This window comes from Eptatretus burgeri, chromosome 5 (genome assembly GCF_056783735.1).
Source record: "Eptatretus burgeri isolate ZD-2024b chromosome 5, Ebu_testis_v1, whole genome shotgun sequence".
Taxonomy (NCBI): domain Eukaryota; kingdom Metazoa; phylum Chordata; class Myxini; order Myxiniformes; family Myxinidae; genus Eptatretus; species Eptatretus burgeri.
In genome coordinates, this window is record NC_140965.1 from 45236972 (window position 1) to 45262067 (window position 25096).

The 25096-nt window shown below is 43.3% G+C and overlaps 1 protein-coding gene across 1 annotated transcript in view; it reads left to right on the plus strand.

Annotated features, from left to right (window-relative positions):
- TM9SF3 (transmembrane 9 superfamily member 3) overlaps window positions 1–25096 on the plus strand; it is an 82713-nt gene that overhangs the window by 29312 nt on the left and 28305 nt on the right. The window contains exons 8-11 of the mRNA XM_085881674.1: window positions 12557–12651; window positions 12794–12924; window positions 17748–17887; window positions 23295–23363. Of these exons, the coding sequence (XP_085737800.1) occupies window positions 12557–12651; window positions 12794–12924; window positions 17748–17887; window positions 23295–23363 (435 nt within the window). The remainder of the gene's footprint in view (window positions 1–12556; window positions 12652–12793; window positions 12925–17747; window positions 17888–23294; window positions 23364–25096) is intronic.

A 25096-nucleotide genomic window follows, 5' to 3' on the forward strand; every position in this document is an offset into this window, starting at 1 on the left:
TCACTCATTTCATCCATTCTCTTGCTCATTTCCGCCTCACTTTCCACTGCTTCCCTCCTCAATTCGTCCATTCCCTCACCAAATTCCTTGCTAATTTTGACCCAATACTTTCCTCTTTTTACCTCCTGTTCCAGGCTTTCTCTTTTTCGATTGCCTATTCTTACCTCTTCCTTCAGTAGTTCCAATTCCACATCGTGTTTCCGTTTTTCCTTTTCCAGCTTCGTTTTCCATTCTTCTTCTAAGTTCTTTCTATCCTGGGAGTAAATAATTTGCTCCTCTTTTCTTTTCTTCAGTTCGCTCTACGCACTTCTTTTGCATGCTTGCTCTCCTTTCATTCGTTCTCTCACCGTTTTCTTTTAGTTTTCCCAGATATTTCTCTGTTTTGTGCCCAAAGCCCGCCAATGTCCGCCAACCTCGCCTGCCATGATCATGTGGTTTCAATCGTTGGTTGGGAGCCCCGCCTCGTATCGTGCCGTTCGCTGTGCTAATTATAACGGCCCTCTCCGTGCTGCGCTGAGGTGCGATCGCGCCGCTATTTTGCGATTCCGTTTGCCGGCGAAGTTCGTGCTCAGTGTATGAGGTTGAGCTCCCCCACTGATCGTAATTGGTGTTGGGTTATAAAAAGAACCGCCCCGGGCCATGGATCCCACATCAATACACATATCTACACCACCCTGCTCCCGTTCGCCTTGAACTGCCATCTTGCTTCTCGGAATAAATTTAAAGCCTGCAATTTAATGGGAACTGAGGGTCGCTCCACACACCCTTGGTCTGATTCCCGTTAATTTAGTGTGGAGGGAATGAATCTGTATCCCACTCCTGACACCAGTGTTGTAGATTTCCCGCCCGTCGGCGTGCGAACGACCGCGTCTAACCAATAGCGGTCGCTTCGCCCACCGAACGGACAATCCAGTCGCGGCTTTCCGGATCAACGCCGGAAACCAGCCACGGGTGTGCTTTCAACCACACCACAACCTTGTCGGCACTCAACCCGCTACGGGGTCCGATCACCAAATCTTCGATTTTCCGAATTATTCGCGCGGGTAGGTTACCGAGAGATTGTACCTCAACGGGACCGCTTGGAAACGAGCCGCTTAAGCAGCTCACTTCCTTTTGGAATAACCGAGCGGGGTATTATCGCGCAGTCCCGTTGGACCCAATCACTTTACCGGCTATTTAAAAACCAACTATATTCCGAGTACAAGATGGCAGCTCAATTAGGGAATGGACGCAACGAACAGGTTTACATTCACACAAGCACATTTATTATAATAAAGCACGTATGCAATTAAACAAGGCAAAACACGTATGCAATTATACAAGCAACAAAACCACGACAAAAGAACTACAACCGTCTACTTATTATGTACAGTCACTTACACTTAATAGCAGTTCCTACTTATTAGACGGGCCCACGGACACATGTACGCACACACACACACACCCAAGAAATGGTGGCAGAGGCCTTTAACGAGCTCCAGCTCGAAGGACAAGTGAGCTGAAACCCAGAGCCTATCTTGAACCTCTCCACCTTGAGTGGTCTTCAAGTTGTTTGGACCCGGGCTCCAGCGAGAGCGAACTGGATCCAATCGCTGTGAGCTGCGATCCTTCCCGAGCACCCGCGAATCCTCCCGCACTTCTCAGCACATGCTGGTGAGACGAGGCAACGATCCTTCCCGTCGATGCGTCGCTTCCCCGAGGAACCACCGCCACGAAGAGGTCGATGAGTCGCACCCAGCCGGGAACCAAAATGGAGAACAAAAAGAGCTCCACGAACCAAGAAGAAGAAGCCACCACTCGCAGCTCGAGCCGAGCGACCGGCTTAACTTCCTTCCAAACAGGGCAGCTTGAAGCAAAAAGCTCTCCCGAGCCAAGCAGAAGCCGAAGCTCACGGAACCGTCAAAGCAAAGAGCCTCCAAAAAGCCTCCTTCTGAGCCAGGCCTCAGCCGAAGCTCACTGAGCCAGCCGAAGCAAAAAGCTTCCGAAGGCCTCAACCCTAACCCAAGCCAAACAGGACCCGAAGGTCTGCTGAACGACTACTCTCTGCCGAAGCAAAAAGCTTACTACTCAACTCCCCTCTCCAACTCTGCCCCCGAACAAAAGAAAATATCTCCTCTTATCCTTCTCCTGCCCTTCCCCCGCTCCCGGTATGACTCATGACTCATGCCCTCGTGCTCCATCCCCCGCTCAGCCACGGGTGGGAGGGAGTTGTTGACATCATGAGTCACGGGACGGCAGGGTTCTTCTTGCTCTTCGCAGAAGAGGGGGAGGGATGTCTCCATTGTTCGTTCCCTAACTATTAAATCGATCCGCAGCGCATCCAATCGATTTCTGAACATTTAAACAATGGAAGGTGAGCTATCTTGGGAACGATCACTTATCGACATGGCTTACTAAAGGAACCTGTATGTTGTGTGCAATCGAATTCCAAAATCGTAACACTAATATATATATATATATATATATATATATATATATATATATATATATATATATATATATATATATATATATATATATATATATACACAGTCAAGGCTCATGGAAGAGCTAGAACACAAAACGGATCAGGTTATAACATAAAAGGAACAGCAGGAGAATGGGGGAATGCCAACAGCAGGGCAGATGGAGAAAATTGACTGAGACAGACAAACAGGTAACCATGAGGGGAAGGATAGAATGCAAGCGGTGGACCAGATGGATACAGAAGTATACTTTTGTGAGGTGTGGGGGTGGTTTAACGTGTTTTGAAAAGATGATTTAACATGATTTTTGATGGGGATGATTTGATCCCGAACATGATGTAAATGTGGTGTCTGCAGGAACTGTGTCTGCGGATGTCCTCCTGCAGTTAGGTTACTTTTCTTTTGTCAGAGATTGGTGGCAGGATTTGTACTCAGTCCACCGTAAAACACTTCATTCTGCAAAACCCACAAATGTAAGGAAATCTGCAAACGCACTCCATGGGAGTAACTCCTGTGCTGCTGCCCTCCACAGGGCAGTTCACCGGATAACGGGATTGGGACATTGCCTTCGGGACCCCCATTCCTTGTTGATGGGAGGAAAACCACGGAGTTAACCTCGAGAGTCAGATTGCGGTGGTGTGTCACCAAACGGACGGCGGTCTCCTTGGGTTAACCTGAGGCGGTCCCTTTGGTTGGGTGCCTGGAATGTCCTATCTCTCAGAGAAGATGATTTCCTGTATCTGTTATCATCTGAGCTCAAGCGTTTGAACATTGGTATAGCAGCACTCTCTGAGGTTTGGAGACTGAATAGTGGTGAGATCAAGGCGGGTGATTACACCTATTGGTCTGGTCGCTCTGCTGGTTACCATGCCCAAGGAATTGCTGTAGTGTCCAATAAGCTGACTCCAATGATAATTGAGGTAACACCAGTTAACGAGCATATTATGAGACTAAGGATTCATCACTCTTTGGGTGTCATTGCCTTGGTCTCTGTATATGTTCCGACTGAGGCGAGTGATCTCACCGTGAAGGACGTATTCTATGCCGCGCTCAAGTCTGGTCGATCAGTGCCCCAGGCGAGATGCACTAATAGTCTTGGGGGGGGGGGGGTTCAATGCATCGACTGGAACTGATAGGAATGGTTATGTGATGTGTTGGTCCCCATGGGTCGGGGAGCTGTGAACTGGAATAGCACGAAGTTCCTTGACTTTGCAAGAAGTCATGGATTTTGGTGACTGGATCATGATTTCAATGTCTACAGTCTCATCGCCTGACTTGGTATTCCAACGCTGGTGGTGTGGCAAAGCAGATTGACCATGTGCTCGTTGATGGTCGCTGGAGGATGATCTCGAACTGCAGGGTCTACCGGAGTGCTCAGTTCCTCAATACCGACCACAGGCTTGTTGTAGCAACTCTGAAGTTACAGCTTAAATCCGGGAGAATGGTACCATCCTGGCCGAGGCTGGATGTTTGCAGGCTCAAGGATGAGAGGGTAGCTGAGGAGTTTGTGAACAGGCTGAGTGGAGATTTTGGGGGGGGGGAGGGGGTCTGGGTGCTTTGGGAAATTCTGAAGAGTTGTGGATTGCCTTCAAGACCACTGTCCTTGATGTTGCCAGTGGATGTCTTGGAACTCACCAGAGGGCGAAGAAGAATTTTCTCTCTCGAGGGACACTGGGTGCCATTGACCAGTCACAGGGTCAGGATTGATGGCAGAGCTGAGCTGTTCAGGGAGTTAAGGCATAAAAGTGTATATGCGCTAAGAGTGGGCAAGGAGGCCTACAGAGACATGACAAGTTAATGGACACCTTAAATTTCTTCATTTGATCTGTATCACGCAGCTTTACTCAGTGATTTTTATTTTATTTTATTTTTCTTATACTGCATTCGACTATTTATTTGCAGAAATGAGTTCCTGGGTCTTGCATGACAATTAACTATGCCTTGAACACAGAGAGCACACAAACTTTCCGATTTTTCAGAGAGAACAACTTGTTGGCCATTTGGAAGGTGGAGTCAGACAGCTCAGAACCTTGGCATTCCGCTTTCTACGGTCATTCAGGTGATTGTGCAATTCACCAACGAAGGCAAGGAATCCACAGCTTCCCGTTCTGGTCGATCTGGGTCCTTAGAAAGGTGTCTTTGCGCTGTCAAGTGGTCCATTGAGAAAATTCCCCCTTGCAAGGCAGCAGATGTTGCAGAAGAGGTCCAAGTTAGCTCAAGAACTGCCGTGCTGTACCTTCTTCATCTGGGCTACTTTGGGGGAGCAACTCTGAGAAAACCTCTTCTTAGACCAGCCAACATTCAAAGGAGAAAGAAGTGAGCTGACGAGATGGCCACCAGCCCCTTGGAGTTTTGGCAAACGATAATTTTTTTCAGATGAGTCTCAGTTTGCTCAATTTTCTGACAGTGGACGCGTACGGGTCTGGAGACTTCCCAGTCAAGACTTTTCTTTGAACCGATTGCAACCAACTGTCAAACACGGTGGTTTTTCAGTGATGGTTTGGGGAGCAATCTGGAGCACTGGTCGGTCAGAACTTGTGGAGTGTGTTGGCAACATCAACACTAGGACACACATTTCTGTCCTTGAGGATAGATGTCTCCCTGTCTTCCTCACTGGTCAGATGGTCAAAAACAACACTGTTCATGGAAGGTGGAGCTCCATGCCACACTAAAAAAACGACCAAAATGGCATCAAGCGACTTCCATGGCCAAGTCAGTCTCTTGACATGATCCCATTGAACACCTTCGAGCCATTTTGGATCGAGTTGTGTGGGAAAAGTCCAGGAAACCAACATCATGGGCAGAATTGCAAACCCATTTGCGTGAAGCCTGGGCAGAAATCCCACAAGAGAAAATTTCAGAACTCGTTAGTTATATGCCTGAAAGAGTAAAAGCATTGAAATCTGCAAATGGCAAGTCCACAAAATACTCGTGTATGTATTAAAATGGATCAAATATACTTCAAATGCTCAATAAATAAATTATTTAACAATCATGTTGTCTATTTACTTCTGTCATGTCTCTGTATGTGTGAGGAATCTGTGAAGAGGTCGAGCATCAACTGTGATCAAGTGGTTCTCGTCCTGCTTTCAGGGGAATTCGCACATTGTGTTCCTCCAAGCCCGTCCCTTGGTGTACTGCAGTTAGAGCGGAGGGTGGTAGACTCTTGAGAGAAGAGTCTGAAGTGAAGGCCCGCCTGGTCGGTTACTTTGAGTGACTGTACCAGGCTCAACCACCAGCTGTCGAGTGGATGTCAGGGGTGTTACTATCCCTCTTGCTGACCCTCCAATAAACTATGATCCAACTTTGTTTGTGGAGAGACAGGTTGCGGTGATCCGGTTGAAATGTGGTAAAGCTCATTGGATCTGTGGCATCCATGCTGAACTTCTCAAGGCTGGTGGAAGTTCTGTGCTCTGCCTGGAATCCAGGTATCATCCCATCTGACTGGAAGAGAGGCCTCGTTGTCCCTCTATGGAAAGGGAAGGGTGATCGCCAGGACTGCAACAACTACTGAGGGGTGTCACTGTTCTCGGTGCCGGGCAAGGTCTTTCCTCGTTTCATTCTTGATTGGGTTTGCCATCATCTGCTTGAACACAAAAACTGATCAATTTGATGTCTGACCTATACTCTAGAACTGAAAGTGCTGTGAGATGTAGTGATACCACCTCTGACTTATTTGCAGTTGTCACTGGAGTTCATCAGGGGGGTGTGCTGGCCCCCACACTTTTCAGCACTTGTATGGACTGGATTCTGGGGAGGATGTCGGAGAGATCAAGCTGCGGTGCATCGTTTGGGAATGTCAAGATCTCTGATCTTGTTTTCACAGATGAAGCAGTCATCTTTGCGGAGATTCTCGATATCCTTTTGGGGGTCCTCGAGGTGCTGTATGAGGAGTCGGAGCTGCTGGGATTACGGGTTTCCTGGGTAAAAACTAAGATCCAAGCTTTCAATGACATCTTGGATGCTGCTATCTTGTCTGTACCTGTTTGTGGTGAGGATGTTGAGGTCACGGAGAGATTCACTTTCTTTGGCAGTGACTGAACCTCTTTGAGAGGGTTGTTGAGAAAGTCGATGGGAGGGTTTGTGGTCCGGTCCTTTCGGAGAGATTGAGTGTGTGGGATTTCTCAGGGTTAAATGACATATTTCAAGCGTTTGAACGGTTTGAGATTTTTGTCAACATCTGAAGAGAGGGAAGATGCTGCTGCCTATTTGTGAGAACAACGAGAGATGCCACGGCACAGGGTGGAGTCGACATCAAGGAGATATGGAGAATTTTCTCGAGTCAGATAAATCTGATGAACATTAGGAATATGATGGGGAGAAGACCCTAATTGTCTGTAAATATGTGTGGCATCTTGCTGCTCCTGTTGGGAGGAGGTATTGCAAGTTGGATTAAAATGTGCCAATTCTGGGTGAATTTAACCGTCCTTTAGGACGAGTTATTCGCCAGTGATTTATAATTTTTGTAAAGGACAGCTGTATGAAGAAAATGAAGGTGTGTGATGGTCAACAATTCTCTTATGTAAAGCGATAGGTTTGACTTTGTTTTTGTGAAAAATGCACTATACTGTTTCTTGGATATATTTTATTTATGAAATGTAATTGATGAAATCTCAGCGAGAGAAAATGTGCAAACCTTCCAGCATGGTTTATTTACTGACTTGTGGAAATGGTGTTAATCATTATCATGGTGAAACAATGCAATGGTGTAATATGAGAATGAATGCTTGCAGGAGTGGAACCATAAACTCAGATAAGGCTACAGGTCGTTTACTCTTTACTGGTCACTTTACATGAGCATTCTGTAAAAATGTGAGCTTCAGTTTGTTGTTGAAAAGATGAGGCAATAGAGGAAATGAAGATTGAATAAAAAAATGAAGCAATCGCACAATTATTTAAGCCGAGTGAACTTTGGATGAAAGAATTGAAAACTGTTTATCTGTACAGATCGAATGAAAGAAAGGATTTTAAATACATGCAGCATCATGGCCAAAACACAGTAGATGTAATAATATAGCTCCTTGAAGACCTCGGCATACAGTAAACGACACACACACACACACACACACACACACACACACACACACACACACACACACACACACACACACACACACACACACACACACACACACACACACACACCAATACTTTACCTTCTTGTCATGTCTTCCTGTATCCTACAAGTACTCAGTTGTACACACCCCGAGTAAGAGGGCTCATTCCCTTTCATAGTCCTCGATTAAAACTTCACAAGTACTTTTACGCTTGAGAATGGTCTTAAAAGCCAATGAGTATCCATCATATTTCCTTATAAGCATAATATTCACAATCACAACTTGCACCACTCCTTCACGTGCAAGCATTGAGAAAAACATGGAAGTGGGTGTGGAATTTTGGAACACCGCCCACAAGAATCATTCCTCGCACTTTACTAATATAAACCACTCGAGGCACGGACCTGGATGTATAGCTCTGAATCCCTGAGGAAACTGATGGGCTGGTTGAAAATTGGCCAATCATGACTGCATGTGGGCATTCAGTTTCCCATCATGCAAGTAGTTTGTATGCTTCCCCATGTGGAAATGCCTGCCCCAACCACCATCCATCCTGTTCCACAACAAGCATTGTTATGAGGGTCACAAAATAGGTCTGCAACTGTAAAATCCTTTTTTAAATTTTTTATTAGGGTACCCAGTCTGATGGACTGGGTAACCTAAATGTTGTTTATCTTCTGTTCATTTCTTATTTTTCTTTTTCCACCGGCAATTTGCGAGCTTTTTCGCTTTAAAAATAATTTTCTCAGGAACGGTAAGTCCGATCGACACGAAATTTTCACCACAGTATGTATCTTTTTTGATAGCATACTTGATTGACTATTATGACGTCACAGGTCATGTGGTACGGACGCCATCTTGAAAAAAAAGATACACTTTGGACCCCTGTATCTCTGAAACCGTGCAATGGAATTTTTTTTCGCTTCATACATTGTAATGACCTCCCCATCGGGAACACGGGTGATTTTTTTGTGATGTCATCAGTGAAGCGGTATGCCGGTGAAAATTCATGAAGTAGAACGCTGCATAGGAAAAAATCTGAAATTTCTTCAGCGTCATCTGCACAACAAATCACTGTAGAAAATTTTTTATTATGACGCCATAGGTGACTTTGTTCGGCAGCCATCTTGTTTTGAAAAAATAATTAAAAACATCTCCAGAACGGCTGAACAGATTGAGGCGAAACTTTACGCACACATTCCCCATGACATTCTTTTACAAGTTTGTTAATTTCTTATTGATAGGTCACATGGTTTGGTGGCCATCTTGAATTTACCCTAAAACCTTCAAACATCTTCTCTAGAATGGCTGGTCAGATCGATGGGAAACTTCAAGTCTATTCTGCACGTGTCGGGGATATAAGTTTGTTAATGAAGAATTGATAGGTCACATAGTTTGGCAACCATGTTGGATTTAAGAAAAATATTAAATAATGTTTTCTCTGGAACTGCTTAATCTATCAAAGCAAAAATTTGCAACTAGTATCTTCCATCATGTCTGCATACATGGTAAAAATTACGACATCACAAGTCGCATGGTTTGGCGGCCATCTTGAATAGAAAAATGCACCTTATCTGATTAACACGAAACTTCACACACGTCTTCCTCTACACGATTGAAAGCAGAATCTAAATTTATGATGTCAAAGGTCACGTGGTTCGTCAGCCATCTTGGATTGAAAATTAATAAAAAAATTTAAAATCTTCTTCTTCAGAACAGCTGGACAGATGGATGTAAAAATTCACACACTTTCCCCAAGACAACCTTTCACAAGTTTGTTAATTTCTAATTGATAGGTCACATGGTTTGGTGGCCATATTGAATTTACCCTAAAACCTTCAAACATCTTTTCCAGAACGGCTAGTCAGATCAAGGTGAAACTTCACATACGTATTGCACACGAGTAGAGAATATAAATTTGCTAATTTCTAATTGATAGGTCACATGGATTGGCAGCCATGTTGGATTCAAGAATTATATTAAATAATGTTTTCTCTGGAACCACATAAACTATTGAAGTGAAACTTGGCAACTATAATATAGCCCCATGCCTGCATATACCATAAAAACTATGATGTCAAGTCACTTGGTTTGGAGGCCATCTTGGATAGAAAAACGCACCTTGTCCAATCAACACGAAACTTAACAAGCATAATCAACTTCCCCATTAGATGGAGAATTTAAATTTATGTTGTAATAGGTCACATGGTACGGCAGCATATTGGATTGAAAATTAATAACTTTAAAAGTCTTCTTCTCTGAAACTGCTTAACAGGTCGAGGCGAAACTCCACAGGCCTCTCCAAGACGAACAAAAAGTCCCCCCCCCCCTTTTGATGTACGACACCGTTCGGCAGCCATATTGGATTGATGGGAAAATATTAATTGATGTTTACTCTGGAACTGCTACATCAATAAATGTGTAACTTCGAAGAGATGATGCAGCAGACATGGGGAATGAAGGGTTTAAATTTCAACTCGATTGGCCCCATGGTTTTTCAGCCATGTTGGATTGAAGGATAAATATTAATTAATGTTTACTCTGGAACCGCTGCTTCAATATATGTGAAACTTCACAATTATAATCTAGCCGACATAGGAAACGTAGGTTTAAAATTTCAACCCAATCGGCCACTCAGTTTGGCGGCCACTCAGTTTGGCAGCCACTGAGAACTTTTAGATTTTTTTTTCCCGGAAGGCTCACTTGGCTGCACCTGAAAGCGTTTGAGGGTACAGGAATAGCAATTCAATTGATACCGCCAATGTCCCCAGGAAAAAGGGCTGACTGCATACGGAATACATAGATTGAACACTGTGCTATCCGGTTCGTAACGCGTCAGTCCCGCGCTGTATCGAAGTAGGGCTGTATTTGTATCGCTATTAAAGAATGTTTTCTTTGCAACCACTTATCCGATCGAAGGGAAACTTTGTGACTGTCATGTTGTATCAAAGGCGTACGTCTGGGTACCCGGTCATCACTGCCAGCAGTTATAAAGTGGCAGTTCTAGTTTTATTTTTACTCCACCACCGAAGGTGGTTTCAGTGAATCGGTTCGATTCAGTGAATCGGGATGCCGTCTGCAGGATTCTTGGCCTTCGTGGAGTGCCACCAAAACTGATCGATCTGATGTCTGAACTCTACCCTGGTACTGAGAGTGCTGTGAGATGTGGTGGTACCATCTATGACTTATTTCCAGTTATTACTGGAGTTCGTAAGGGGTGTGTACTTGTCCCCACACTTTTCAGCACTTGTATGGACTGGATTCTCGGGAGGATGTCGGAGAGATCAAGCTGTGGTGCATCGTTTGGGAATGTCAAGATCTCTGACCTTGATTTCGCAGATGATGCAGTCATCTTTGTGGAGACTTTAGATATACTTTTTGGGGCCCTCGAGGTGCTGAATGAGGAGTCTGAGCAGCTGGGATTACGGGTTTCCTGGGTCAAAACTAAGATCCAGGCTTTCAATGACATCTTGGATGCTGCTGTCCTGTCTGTGCCTGTTTGTGGTGAGGATGTTAAGGTCGTGGAGCGATTCACTTACTTCGGCAGTGATATTCATGTCTCTGCTGGCTGAGAGTCAGAGGTCAACAGACGTCTGGGTCGAGCCTGGGGAGTCATGGATTCACTGGATAATTGGGTGTGGCGCTGCCGGTACCTGTGCAGGAGGATGAAAGTCCGAGTCTTCAGGTCCTTGGTGCTTCCAATCTTGCTCTAAGGATGTGAGACTTGGACTCTGACCAAGGATCTGAGACGGAGACTTAATTCCTTTGGTACCAGGTCGCTTCGGAGAATCCTTGGCTATCGCTGGTCAGACTTTGTGTCCAACGAGCGGTTGCTGAGAGAGACTCAAATGAGATTTGTTACCTGCATATTCCGTGAGCGTGAGCGTCAGCTACGGCTGTATGGACAACGAGCTACGGCTCGTTTTCCTGATGCTGATCTTGCTCATCAGATTCTCTCAGCGAGGGAGCCTCGTGAGTGGAGGAGGCCAACGGGCCGACCACGTGTCTAGTGGTTGCAGCAGGTTGATCGGCATCTCAAGTAGATTGGGATGGGCCAGGCATATGCCTGGGTGATGGCCAGACGGAGGCCCCTGGAGTACCGGCGGAAAGTGGATGCAGCGACGCGCTGCTCTGGCACATGCTCCCATACCTGACCTGACCGAAGGTGGAAGGAGGTTATGTTTTCACCCCTGTCTATTTGTTTGTTTTTGTGCAGGATATCTCAAAAAGTTGTGGATGGATCCTAGTGAAATTTGGTGGGCGGGCTGGGTGTGTGACGAGGACGAACTGATTATATTTTGGTGAAGATCTAGATCCGGATCCGGCTACTAGAATTGTTAAAGTGATTCTTCACCATTGAGAGACAGGGCCAAAATCAATATATAGCCTGATATCTCAAAACGTTGTGGACGGATTTGGATGAAAGTTTGTGGACACTTTGGGTGTGTGAGGAAGAATTGATTCAATCTTGGTGAAGATCCAAATCTAGATCCGGATCTGATAATTTTTGAAGTGATTCTCCACCATTGAGAGATGGGGCCAAAATCGATTATATCTCACAATGTTGTGGACTGATATGAACGGAACTTGGCGGACACATTTGGTGTGTGATGAGGACAAATTGATTCGATTTTGATGAAGATCCAAATCCACATTGGAAAATTTTAATTCTAAAATGTATTGGGCCTGATGTGTTCTCATGGCTCTGGCATCGCATAGTGGAGGTATGCGCTCTACCGAGTGCCCTTCTCGTTATTTTTGTTTTAATTGCCATCATTCAGCAATAAGCTATTTATCCGGTCATTTTTACTTTTGCAGGCACAATTTTTTGGAGAAATTTATGAACATGTGTAACCAACCCATCTTGACATTCCACTATCTATGAAGCTCACTAATGCTCTGCTGTTTTGCCCACAACAAAGTATTCTCCCCTCCCCCCCCCCTCCACAAAAAAGCAATGGCTTCTAAACAACTTTGATTTATTTCAGCTGGGATTTTTGCTCTTCTCCCCTTCCTGCTCTTTTTTCCACACAGACGTGGCTCTCTGCTCAGCACTGCAATATTTGTATATGCTGCAACATCACCCATCAATGGTTACTTTGGGGGAAGCCTGTATGCTCGGCAAGGAGGTAAGTCTATCAAATGTTTTCATTTGTTCTACTTTAAGGTTTGCTTTGTATTAAATATTTTCTTTTTATCCTACTTTCGATGTTGCTTCCATTGAAGTTTTTCTCTACCTTCACAGTTGGTGCAATGCGTTTGCTGTTTCAGGTCGCCTATGGATCAAGCAAATGTTTGTTGGAGCGTTTCTGGTGCCTTCATTGGTTTGTGGAGTGGCTTTCTTCATCAATTTCATTGCCATCTATTATCAAGCTTCCAGAGCCATCCCTTTTGGCACGATGGTAGGTCACTTCGAAGAGGCCAAAGCAATGCTTTATTTGAAGTGTTGGTGAAAGGGAAGTGTGGTTTTATTTTTTTAATAGTCTGCCTAAAACTGTTGTAACTTATTTTATGGCCAGATAGGAGGTTGGAAGCTATTTTTGTGCAACATAATTGCCATTAAAGGGACAATCCGGGTTATGCTGTTGAACATCGGGAAATATTCCCATTTGCATTATGGGATAAAGCAGTTCGTTTTACCTGATTAAAGGTGAATCTATGCTATTGTTACAGATTTCCGCCTGGCGTCGGCGTCCGCATGACTGCTTCAGTCCAATCGCAGTCGCGCACCCACCGAAGGCCGGAATCCAGTCGTAGCTTTCCGGACAACCCCGGAAACCAGCTACGGGTGCCTTTTAACGCACCATAAACTTGTCAATTATTCTGTCCACGCGCCACAGGGTTAATGGCCGAATTGTTGATATACCTAACTATTCGCGCGGACAGAAATACCGAGAGCTTATACCTCGACGGGAACTTGTACGGAACGAGCCGTTTGGCGTGTTCGTCCTGTGTGCGTTTTGCCGAGCGGTTTTAAATCTCCAAGTTCCATCAGACCAGATTATCACTTTTATCGGCTTTAATAGCCAGTTAATTTCCCGAACGCGTAGTGGCAGTCGATGTTAAGGAAAATGACGCAAACGAGCAGATTGACATTCAAACAATGGGGCATTTATTCACAGTAAGCACGTAATCAATGGGGGGGGAATGGGGACAAGACACGAGCAAAAAGCCTACAGCCGAGGTCTATGCGATAATGTACACGCAATCATGTACTTAACCAGCAATTCTTAATGAGACAAGGTGCCACAGACTTCCATACAAAACCCAAGGAAGAGAAATAGGGTTCTTGAGCCTTTAATAGTACTCAGAGCCAGGATGACCGAAGGACTCCAAGAGACCGGGCTGGTTACCTGGCCGCCCCTTGGCGACTCGGCGACCCCTGTGTCTCTGTTCCACCTGGGAGCGTCGCGAAACGCGCCAATCACTTGAGCAGCTTGGCGGGCGGCTTTCCTCGGTCGCTTGGCCTTCCCCACGGCCTGGTCGATCGGGCCTGGCCGACGACGCTTCAGAGGAACGAACGGGCCTTGCTCTCTTAGAGTTGATGCTCTTTTAAGGCCCGTTCACTCCTCAGCGCCGCTCGAAGCTCTCAGGGCCGTCTGCCCAGACCGAGACGCAGCTTCGATGCGCCTTTCTCTTCAGCGACTCCAAACTCCGTCCTTCTACCGTTGCGTCTCGATCCCGCCCAACTCCTGACGCTCCTCACCAACTCCAACTCCAATTCCAACTACAACGCCAACTCCCACTGGCTCTGGCGACGCGACTCCGCCCTTTTTATCGGGTGGGGGTGCCTACCCTTCGAACCTTCACCCGAGGCTGGCTCCGCCTACTTTCACCTCTGCCCTCTCACCCCTGGTGGAAACCTCATTTCGGATTGGCTGGCTTTTTCTGAGGCAGAGCCCATTTTGATCCGAATATTCAAATCAGCCGTTTCAAGGCTTGTTTGCACACGGACGGTGGAATGTGGCCTCCAATGCGGCGCGGCGTGTCTGCGACAACGGCATTTTGCCGTTGTTGCTGAGGAGGGTGTGATGGTGTTGCGATGTTGATGGCGCTGTCGAGAAGATGACGGTGTTGTGGAGTTGATAGCGTTGTTGAGATGTTGTTGAAAATAAAAAGCAGAAAAGAATAACGGCTCCCTCAAAGATTCACAGCCCGGCACACGAACAAGACCCGTTGTACATCGGTGCGGGAATCTAACCTAAAACACGTACTTAACGAAATAACTGATCTCTGGGGAACCTGAATGGTGTTCTGTGAATTTCCACCACCGTAACACTATTTTATAAATATAAGCTATTCCAAGTACCATTTTTACCCTTCAACAGTAATCTGGGGAACCTGAATGGTGTTCTGTGAATTTCCACCACCGTAACACTTTTATAAATATAAGCTATTCCAAGTACCTTTTTTACCCTTCAACAGTAATCTGGGGAACCTGAATGGTGTTCTGTGAATTTCCACCACCATAACACTTTTATAAATATAAGCTATTCCAAGTACCTTTTTTACCCTTCAACAGTAATCTGGGGAACCTGAATAGTGTTCTGTGAATTTCCACCACCATAACACTTTTTTATAAATATAAGCTATTCCAAGTACCTTTTTTACCATTCAACAGTAACCTTGCTAGATCATTTTGTCCTGAACAATGGTCCTTCATGCGATTGCGTGTGCGTGCAAAAAAAAAAAAAAAATTTTGTGATGCGTGTGCGTGCACCTTTTCACATATTTCAGCCAATCGCTGAGAAATGACAGTTTTGGTAGATTTGAGAAACATTGCTCAAACCTAATGATGAGGCAACAACCTGGCAAAGTTGCAACACAAGACTTCCTCTGTACAAGCCATCAAAATCGGCTAGCCCGCGATAGAGTATAGAGCATTCCCTAAACCAACAAATGAGAGAAAAGCTCTGTGTATCCAATATCAAGTTGAGAACAGTGGTGTATAATGAAACTAATACTTGAGGGGAGGTGGAGTGGGTAGAAGCTCATTAAATGCTTCCATAATATACTTTTAATGCAGCCAAACATGTAATTGCAAAAGGCATCCAATACAGCGAAGTGCTAGTATCTACCCAATTGTGTGAAAACTCGTGTATGTTTTATGCTCAAGAAATAGGATGTATCGTTGTGTTGACCTGTTTAGCATTTGTATCTGAACCTCTGGCTCTTAATGCGGGCACCCCCCCAGGTTAAAATCCTAATAAGCCCATCCATCGGCTGTGCAGTGAGAAGGGGTTTTGCAATCATGTGTGTCTGTCTCTTAACTTTTTTTTTTACCATTTGAGCTTTTGTCATCAAATTTTCAACAAAGCTTCCAATATATAAACGGAGCTTGGTATTGACGTGCCTGTGTCTGTCCGTCCAACAATTGTCCTATAGGGGATACCACTAACCAAGCAGCATACCAATACACATACACATACAAGCAACATATAAGGTGCTGCACCTACACTCACGAGGGGAGTTTGTTTCCTGGCATGGCCCGTGCCTAATACACATTTGAAAGCTCATCGTGGCCATTGTATTTAACACTGGTGCATAATTTTTATTCCATTATATGCGAAATTTTATTTTATTGCCACCAAGATGCAAAGCTTTGGTGAAAATGCTTGCACATACATTCTTTATACACAATAAACTGACAATGACCCTATACACTGGGTGAAAAATCTGACAACCTTGGGGGGAGAGTTGTATATTGAGTTATAAAACACAGAAGGCAAAGAGCTGCACACTGTTGTCACATTTTCTATGACTCGGGACCCTAGTTTTGCTTAACAACAACAACAACAAAATGGACCACAGGACCTGGACATAGCCTATCTCGGTGGGCCCTGGCGTTATGTTGTAACCCAAATTTGGGAGCATTCTGACTGGTGGGTCTGGAGAGGAAGACTTTTGAAATAATTTATGTGATTTTTTTTTCACAAAAATTGATGAAGTTGGCCATTTTGACACACTTCTGGTCATGTGATCAGCATGGCCTCTGTAATTTAACATCAGGGCTCTATCCTAATGTTGTAACCTAAATTTAGTAGTATTTTCACTGGTGGGTCTGGAGAAGATTTTTGAAGGAATTTACTAAGTCGGCCATTTTGACCTGCTGAAAGTCATGTGACCGGAACGAGCTTTAAAATTCCTGTTACCCGTCACGGGACGAAAGTTGCTGCCGGATCGGCCCAGCAGTTTGGCTGGAGAAGTCAGAAAAGGAGACAGACGGACGGTACTCGATCCATCCATCCAATGGGACCATACTCTGTGCAGAGCGTTGGTGCTGTCTAAGCAGTCTCCTTGGCTATTGAGCACAATCCTTGGCAGGTCGCCACTCCGACACAGGATACCAGTAAGCTGGCAGTCATTTTGCTGATCTCGGAAGGATGACAGGCAGAGTCAACCCCACCTGGTATTAATTCAACAGTAAAGTGGGATTTGAACTCACGATTCTAGGATCCCAAGCCCACCACTCTAACCATTAAGCCAACACCAGGCATGCGGTGCTTGATAACACCTTATCTGGAATGTGAATTCCAGATAAGTTTAAAACATCACAATTTGCCTTGCTCCCTCTGACCGATACCAATGACAAATATTTGTGTTCTGGCTCAAGGGCTATATGGATGACTGGCCACAGCATACAAGTTAATTTAACTGGAAAAATAAATTGATTCCTTTGTGTGCGGCTGTGTCAGTGTTTTTCTTGAGATCGTTCTGTTTTACTTCAAAATGTTCCCTGCATCCTCACATGATCGATTGCCTTATGTTTTTATTTATTTATTGCTTAAAATTATGCGAAAGGCAGATGCTACCATATTAAAAAGTTGTCTCAAGTGTATTCAAAGTTTTTTTGTGACATTTGCTATGAATTATTCGAAAGGATTTTGCCTCGTTTAATATTTGAATGACATGTCTGGTTCGAAAAAGCTTGTTTTTCTCGAAGCTTCATTTCCACACTTTGTCATCGCCGTTTTTTTTGCTTTAATCTGCACTTGTTTGTAGTGAGAGTCCGATGTTGTGCATGCTTTTCCAAATTTCGTTTGCTCATGCTCTGCTTTGTGTTCTGCTAAACGGTCATCGTATCAACGTGGTATGTGTTTATAGCAGTTGATGCTACCTGCCAACTGACAGTTATTTTGACAATCTGCATAACATTGCTGCTTTTTTTTAAACTCGCACTCTTTCTCTTTTTAAGTTGCACATATTTTGTATTTATCTTTAATAGGTGGCGGTTGCTTGCATCTGCTTTTTTGTGATCTTGCCACTTAACCTGGTGGGTACAATCCTGGGCAGGAACCTCGCAGGGCAGCCCAACTTTCCTTGCCGTGTCAACGCTGTTCCTCGGCCGATCCCTGAGAAGAAATGGTGAGGTTAAGGAATATATATGCCAGCTGGGTAACTGACCGGCTGTGATTTGTGACACTTTTAAGGGCCGCGTTCTGTTGTAACGTTGCTGATAACTCAGCATTTCTAACAGGATTCTGCTATCAGAGAACAACCTTTGTTTTGCGAATGAAAACGAGACTCTAACATGTTTGGGCAGCTAGTTCCTCGGGTATTTTTTTGATTAAGTTATTTCATGAATTTTAGTTTGCTGTCTGCTGATTCTACATGGATTATCAACACATTACATATCCAAAATTGTGGCATTTTAACTATTTCCCTCTTGGTTCTAAACATTCCACTTTCCCTGTTATGATTTTTTTTTCCTCCCCCTTTCATCCCTTCTCATCATATCTTTCTCAAAGTTGCTTCCTCCCCTCCTCTTTAACATGTGTTATATGTAGGAAGAACTTTTATAGCACCTTATATAGCAAGAAGTTATAAGGTGATAATAGCACCTTATACCATTGATAATAAAGTTTTTTGTTTCAGCAGAATGGTTAGTTATTTGCTTGAAAAAAAAATCAAAACAAAAGAACAAGAACCTTGTACAAATGTCAAGGCTCACAGAAAAGCCGAAGCTTATTGATTATGATTCTTCCACTCTTGCGATCGATGCAAAACCAAATTCAGATTTCACAAGTTTCCTGTATCAGATTGATGATTTGTTCTAACCAAGGCGAACATGACGGCAGCCTGCAACATTTCCAGTCATGTTCGCAAAGCAGGTAAATTTATCACTTTAAACTCTCCCAAACCACCAAGGTGCCACCACAAATCCTCGAATGAGATCAAGTTCTGAGCTGGAGTATTCAATTTTCAGGGTGGGTGTTGGGGGAGGTGTATGTTGGGGGTGGGGGGGGATAAGGCAAGGGGTGAGTTGGAAGAGTTTTGTCAGTTTAGTGGGGCTTCTTGAGGAAGGCACCAAGCTTCCTTTGAATAACAGCATGGGGGAAACGTGCACACTGTCTTTCAGTGCCATTGTGTTGTTTGAGCCTTAACTACAGGAAAAAGGTGGCTCGGAGCAGCACTATGAATGTTTACTCGGCCCGAATGATGGCACTTCATAACATGCAGCGAGAGCTTGCCATTTTCTTTAAGGCACATGCACTTCTTGACATGGTTTAAACTTTTACCTTTTTTTGTTGTTGTTCAAATGCATGCATTTTGTTTGAAGATAATCCCAGAAAGCCAATCCAAACTATTTATGCACCTTCACGTCAACATGACAGTATTTTCGGGGTTTTTTGTGATGGTGGGAAAATGGGCTTGGAACACACTGTCGTGTTGTGCTGGGAATCAACACCACCTTCAAGTTCCACTTCAAGGCGCACAGCATCACGACAATGTATTCGTTGCCACTCCTTAATCACAGCGGGATTTAAATCCTGGAATTTTCTACCAAGTACTTTCACCGGCAAACAAACCCAACAGGGACTCCAGTGGTTTCGAGGGAAGGCCCACCCTCATCTTCTGAGGGCAACTTGAAATGGGTATTGTATGTTGTGTAATAACCAGTGCATTCCATATCCAAGTAAAGTCTTTGAAGGCTTGCACTGAAATCGAACAAAATGCATTGGTGATGTTTTGTAGTGGCTCAGGTACTGTCTAGTTTTGTATTTGCATTTTGTATCCAGCAATTTGTATTTGCATTAGTTTTCTGCATTCCTTGTGATTGCAGCTTCCCATCTTGCCCATCCATCACTACCACTCCCCCATGTTTCCCCCTCCCCACTCCCCTGCAAAATCGATTTTGCATCCATTAATAACCTTAACAAAAACTTTTTTCCCAAATCTTTTCACTTTTCTCACATTTTGCTCATTTTGTTGCCCTCTCCCCTTTTGTGTTCTTTAACCATGTACTCCAGCTGATCTCGTGCACTGCAGATGGAAGGCTGCCATCTTCAAGTTGACCATTGCATGTCGTCCTGTTTTTAAGGAAGTGGCTTGTCTCTTATTAGGTGTCAGCATTTTTTGCTGGTTCTCAGGATTCTGTGCCAGGAGGTAGCAGGGAGGGGGCAGTGCAGTGCTCATGCTTCAAGTTCCTTTTCCTGCCTGTTCCATCCAAATGGAAATAGTCTTGTCTTTGCAGGATTCATCTTGTGGTTTCCTTTACCTTCTCTATGAACAGCTTCCTATTGCAATCTTTGAAAAGAAAAGCATAATCAAGATCGACAGTTTTTTGGGTTTTTTTGCACATCAGCAAGTTTTCCATTGCCTTTTCACTACAAATTCAGCTTCCCGTCAGGATTTAAACAATGTTGTTAACGTAGAACATGATGATTGAAAAGCTAAACGTGAAAATATTGACACCTTTGTCGCGTATAATGCAACCAAGTTGATTTTTTCTTTCTTTTTAACCAATCCTTGTGAACCAAGGATAATCGTGTAGACTGTAGTGAGTGCCTTGAGTGGCTTTATTTTTCTCCTTGCACCATCACCTGCAATATTCAACACAAGAGGGCGCTAGGGGTCGGTACTTATTTTCAGTAGCCATTGTCGGCATTTGTGTCAGCTTAAACTTTGTTCACAGGCGCAAAAGCTATATTGAAACCATCATTCATATTTTGGTCGTAGTAATACAATTCTCTAGTACCATGCACAAACATGCAAGCCCAAAAACATCTTTAGGATATATAGCAGTTGTTTCCTGTCTGATTTTTTTTTTTTGTAGTGTTTGCAAGAGGTCATTTTATGAAGTGATTATCCTGCGAATGCCTCGAGGGAGCTGTTTCTGTTTACTCGGCTTCGGACGTCAAAATGTTCATCAACCGTTGCCAAGCTGAAATGTGGATTGGGAGAGATTTATAATTATATTTGATTGCAGGACGGAAGCTTCTCCACAAGGAAGTCTGTGTTGCTCTTTTGCATCTGCGTTTGTCTGTCGAGTTAACTCACAACACAGCCCAGGCTAGCAGGATAGCGCACAGGTACGCAAACTCACCTCTGTGCCATCTCGGGCCAGCTACAAACTGTCATCGTCGTGTCTTTTTCTTTCTTCAATGTGTGTGCCATCCATCGGATGGATGTTAAACTAGGCATCCCATCTGTCGGCATTAGTTGGTGGATGTTAACGATCCCACTGTGTCATTTGTGAAGAGTAGGTGAGCTATTGCTGGCATCCTAACCAAATTCCAAATTCCTGCCCGAGTCCTCGGCGGAACTGCATCAGTGGCACAGGCACACCCCTCCTCCACCAATGATTCTATTCAGCCATGTGCTGCATCCAGAAGAAGATAGCGTTGCGAAGCATAAATTTTGTAAAAAATACAAAAAAAAAACAACATTTGTACTGCCACCTAATTGTGCAGTCAAATACCAATGATGACATCATCATCATCATTGAAACAATATCCCAAATTGCCCTGTGTGCCTTGATCTCACGAGTGTAACGTCATAGAAAATAAAATTTTACATTTATGTTCTTTAGGGTAGCTGAGTTTTTTTTTGTTTTTTTTTTTTAAATTTTTATTATCGTTATTTGTCAGTTGTATAATGATGCAAATATTTAAAAACATCACAAACCTGCATCCTGGTATTTTCAGCACTTGGAGAAAATTTCCTGAACAAATCCGATTAGCCTAAAGTTAGGCATATACCTTCGCTGTAATGTCTGAAGTAAGTGAATAGCTATTCTGATCCTACCTTTATAATAATGGGATGTCAACAAAGTGATATCCCAAAATTTTCTATGCTGTATGTCAGGAATGTAAAGCTGTAGAAAGCCAACATTTTGTACATACATTCACAAAGAGTATGAAATGACCAATGAGGTATTCTTCTCGGCACACCTTGAATAACCTTTCCAACAAAGCAATATCCCAAATTGTTGTACGTTTCATGAAAGGTTTGGTGTCAAACACGAATGAAAGTTTACACCGACTTGAAATAGCAAAGTCTGAAATACCTGTTTTGGTGCATTTTCACAATAGCATCATGATGGTCTCAGGTTTGAGTACAAAAGAGAAAAATGCTTTAAAGAGGTGCAAAATTTTTTTATACTAAGGCCTTAGTCATTTTATAACTTGGTTTACAGATCCACCGACTGTATATTTGCCGAAAATGAAATAAAATATAAATATAAAACACATTTTTAGCCTTTTATATTTATAAATTTTCCTCCGAAGGTGCAAAAGTTTCAAAACCCAAAATGTAAACGTTGGCATTTATTTTCAAAGTATAATTTCACGCGCCCGCACCAAAATGCCGAGTCCCCTTTAACCAAACTGCGCAGTAGTCTTCGGTCATGGCGTCTGAGCAGTGGCCGGCGTGGTTCAGATTGACTGTGGTTTCTGGGGCGAAAGTGATTGTTAAGAAGTATGTCAGCAGTATAAATCCGAGTGACTGTATTGGTGATTTAATCACGCAACATCTTGACGACGAATATTCTGGGCGAACTATTGCATCAATTCAGTGCAGCAGCAGGGATGATTCGCAGACTACTCTTGATCGTGCCGATTTTGTTTCCGTCGAAAGTTGTACACCGCTGTTAGTATTGAAAGATTTCGGTGACAAGTACGTCAAAGTTTCCCTGCGAGATGCTGATATTTAGCCTTCAACGGACCATAAATCAGCCTTTGATGTGCTCATGGGGATGGGGAGACAGTACGATCAGATGCCCGCTGAAAAGTAAGAGCTGGTTATGGCTCTGATTGACCGTTTTGAAAAGCAGGACAGGACAGGACTCTGTCCTGTTCTGGGATTTATATTTATTTTCCCCCCACCTGCCCTTGTCTTTTCCATGGAACATCCAAAAACAAATTATAAAAGTATATAATTTCTAAAAATTGAAATTATATTTATATTTCGACCTACTGACCCTACATTTTAGCTGAAGAACTGTGTAAAGCAAGTGATAAAATAACTAAGGCCTAACCTTTTTATACAAGACCTCAAGCAACCTTAGTTGCGTACCAAAATGCTACATATGAAACGCAGCGCTGCGCAACATTTCTCGAACCGAATATAAATGAAAAGTTTTCCATTGAATCAACTGCAGCTATGAACTACACCACACATAAACAACACTTCGTGATTATGTGAGCGAGATGGGAATTTTTTTCAGCTTTGTGACATTTTAGATGAACAGCAATCTTTTGAAATAGTTTGGGTGTATTAAAAAGACATTTTCTCACCTGATATTCAATATACTCTGCTGATTCTTCTGTCCTGCAGTGCTTTATTCTTGAAGAGCTCTGGTTAATTGTTCATGGTGATTGTATGATCGGTGTGCTTCTTCTGATTAAGAATATCTTGAAGATGTGTGCAAACTTTGGTCCATTTTTGTTAAATTTGCTTCAAAAGGAGTTTTATTCTTTCAACTTATTTGTGATCTTTGACTACCTGTATTGTTTTTATTTTTACTCTATATTTTAAATTTTCTTTCCAGGTTTATGGAGCCAGCTGTCATTGTTTGTCTGGGTGGAATCCTCCCCTTTGGCTCAATCTTCATTGAGATGTAAGTTTTTGCCATTTAATATTTGCACCCATTGTTTAAGGCTACAGTTGTACGTACTGTATAGGTGGAGTAAGTACCTCTTTGATGGTTTTGTGGACTACGAGCTGAAAAACTAAAAACATCAACAAATTTAGTTTCTTTCCTTTTTGAGGGAGGAATGTGCTTTATCCCTTTGTTGATAAAAATTGTGTTTTAAGTTTGTTGAGTAATAGTAATTGTCTTTGGTGGGCTTGCAGGATAGGCTAGCGGAATGAACACTCGCCTCACCTCTAAGCTGTCTGGCCCGGGTTCGAATCGCGACCCAGCTATAAAATTTCATCCTGGTGTTTCGCAGGCATGGCGAGGCAACATTGTGTGTGCCGTCCTCCGGATGGACGTTAAATTGGGCGTCCCCCCTGTCCGCCGGAATTAGTTGGTGGATGTTGAAGATTGAAGATCCCACAGTGTCCTTTGCAAAGAGTTGGCGAAATATTGTCGCTACCATGAACAAATTATAAATTCTTATCCGGACTACTACTGGAAAAGCAAAGGCAAACTATTTGGTGTAATTCTTATCGTCGGGCTGCTGTGCCAGCACCAAACCTGCATTTGGGCAAATTGCCAGAGAGAGAAGAATATTAGTGATCCAAACCGATTTGAAGAAACACCAGTTTGGTGAATTTGTTTTATTTATTTATATATTTACAATTAACCAGTGCATCAGATAGCTGTTGCAAAGCAAACATACTTCACAAAAATGTATACAAGTGAGATGCATTCTAGTATGAGTACCAGTGATCTGATTGTGAATTCCAAGGTATCTGTCAGTCTTGCAGAAGGTTATTGTTTACCACACTTTTCTACTGGGGAATAAATATTACTTAAGAATTTCAAAGCTATACAAAAGTCATTTATCATTAATATTGTGCATGAAAACCCTCATTTTACCAATACCACATTTGGTCTTGTACTTTCTACAGGAAGAATACCTTTAAAACGTTTTAAACTTTTTTGGAGGTAGAGGTGTGGGGAGGTTGCTTTATTCATGTAATTGTTAACATCAAATGTGTAAATATTGTGGTGTATGTTTGAAAAAAAAAAATTGGGCTGCCTTTTCAGCTTTTTGCATGTATGGGTTTGCTTCAAATTATTTGCAAAAATACTCGTTGAGCAGCTGTATTAGTTTAAGTTTATGCTACTGTAATTGTTGAATAATAATGATGATTATGATGATGACATCAACAGCAAAGTGAAATTGTATTTTGTTTATGCCATGTGGCTGGCTCACTTGGTTTGGACAGCCTTGAGCGTGCATGCCCATGCGCCTTTGGCTTTTGCCCCTGCGTCCGTGCTGCTCTTTGTCTGCCTCCCTAAGAGGAAGGCGCCGGTTTGCAAGGACTATGTGCATCTTTGAGAAGGTGTGGGGGGGGGCGTTTTATGGAGGGGGCTGGCAGAGTGTTAGAGTCGTGGGTTCAAATTTGTCTGTTGCAAGCTGATGATTTGCACAGGATGTGACCTAAGGTCAAATCTCTTACATTGTTCAAAATCCTATAATGGACATTTTTCTGATAACATGTGGCTTCGGTCTCTGTCTGTGTAACTGTTGTTAAAACTTTAAGCCCATTTAAGGGACAATTGTTGGATTTATTTATTTTTGGTTCATGCGGTACATCCTGGTAAATATGATCATTTTATTCCTTTCATTTTCGGGAGGCCTTGATCTGGTTAGTTTCATCAATACAGTACAGGCTTGA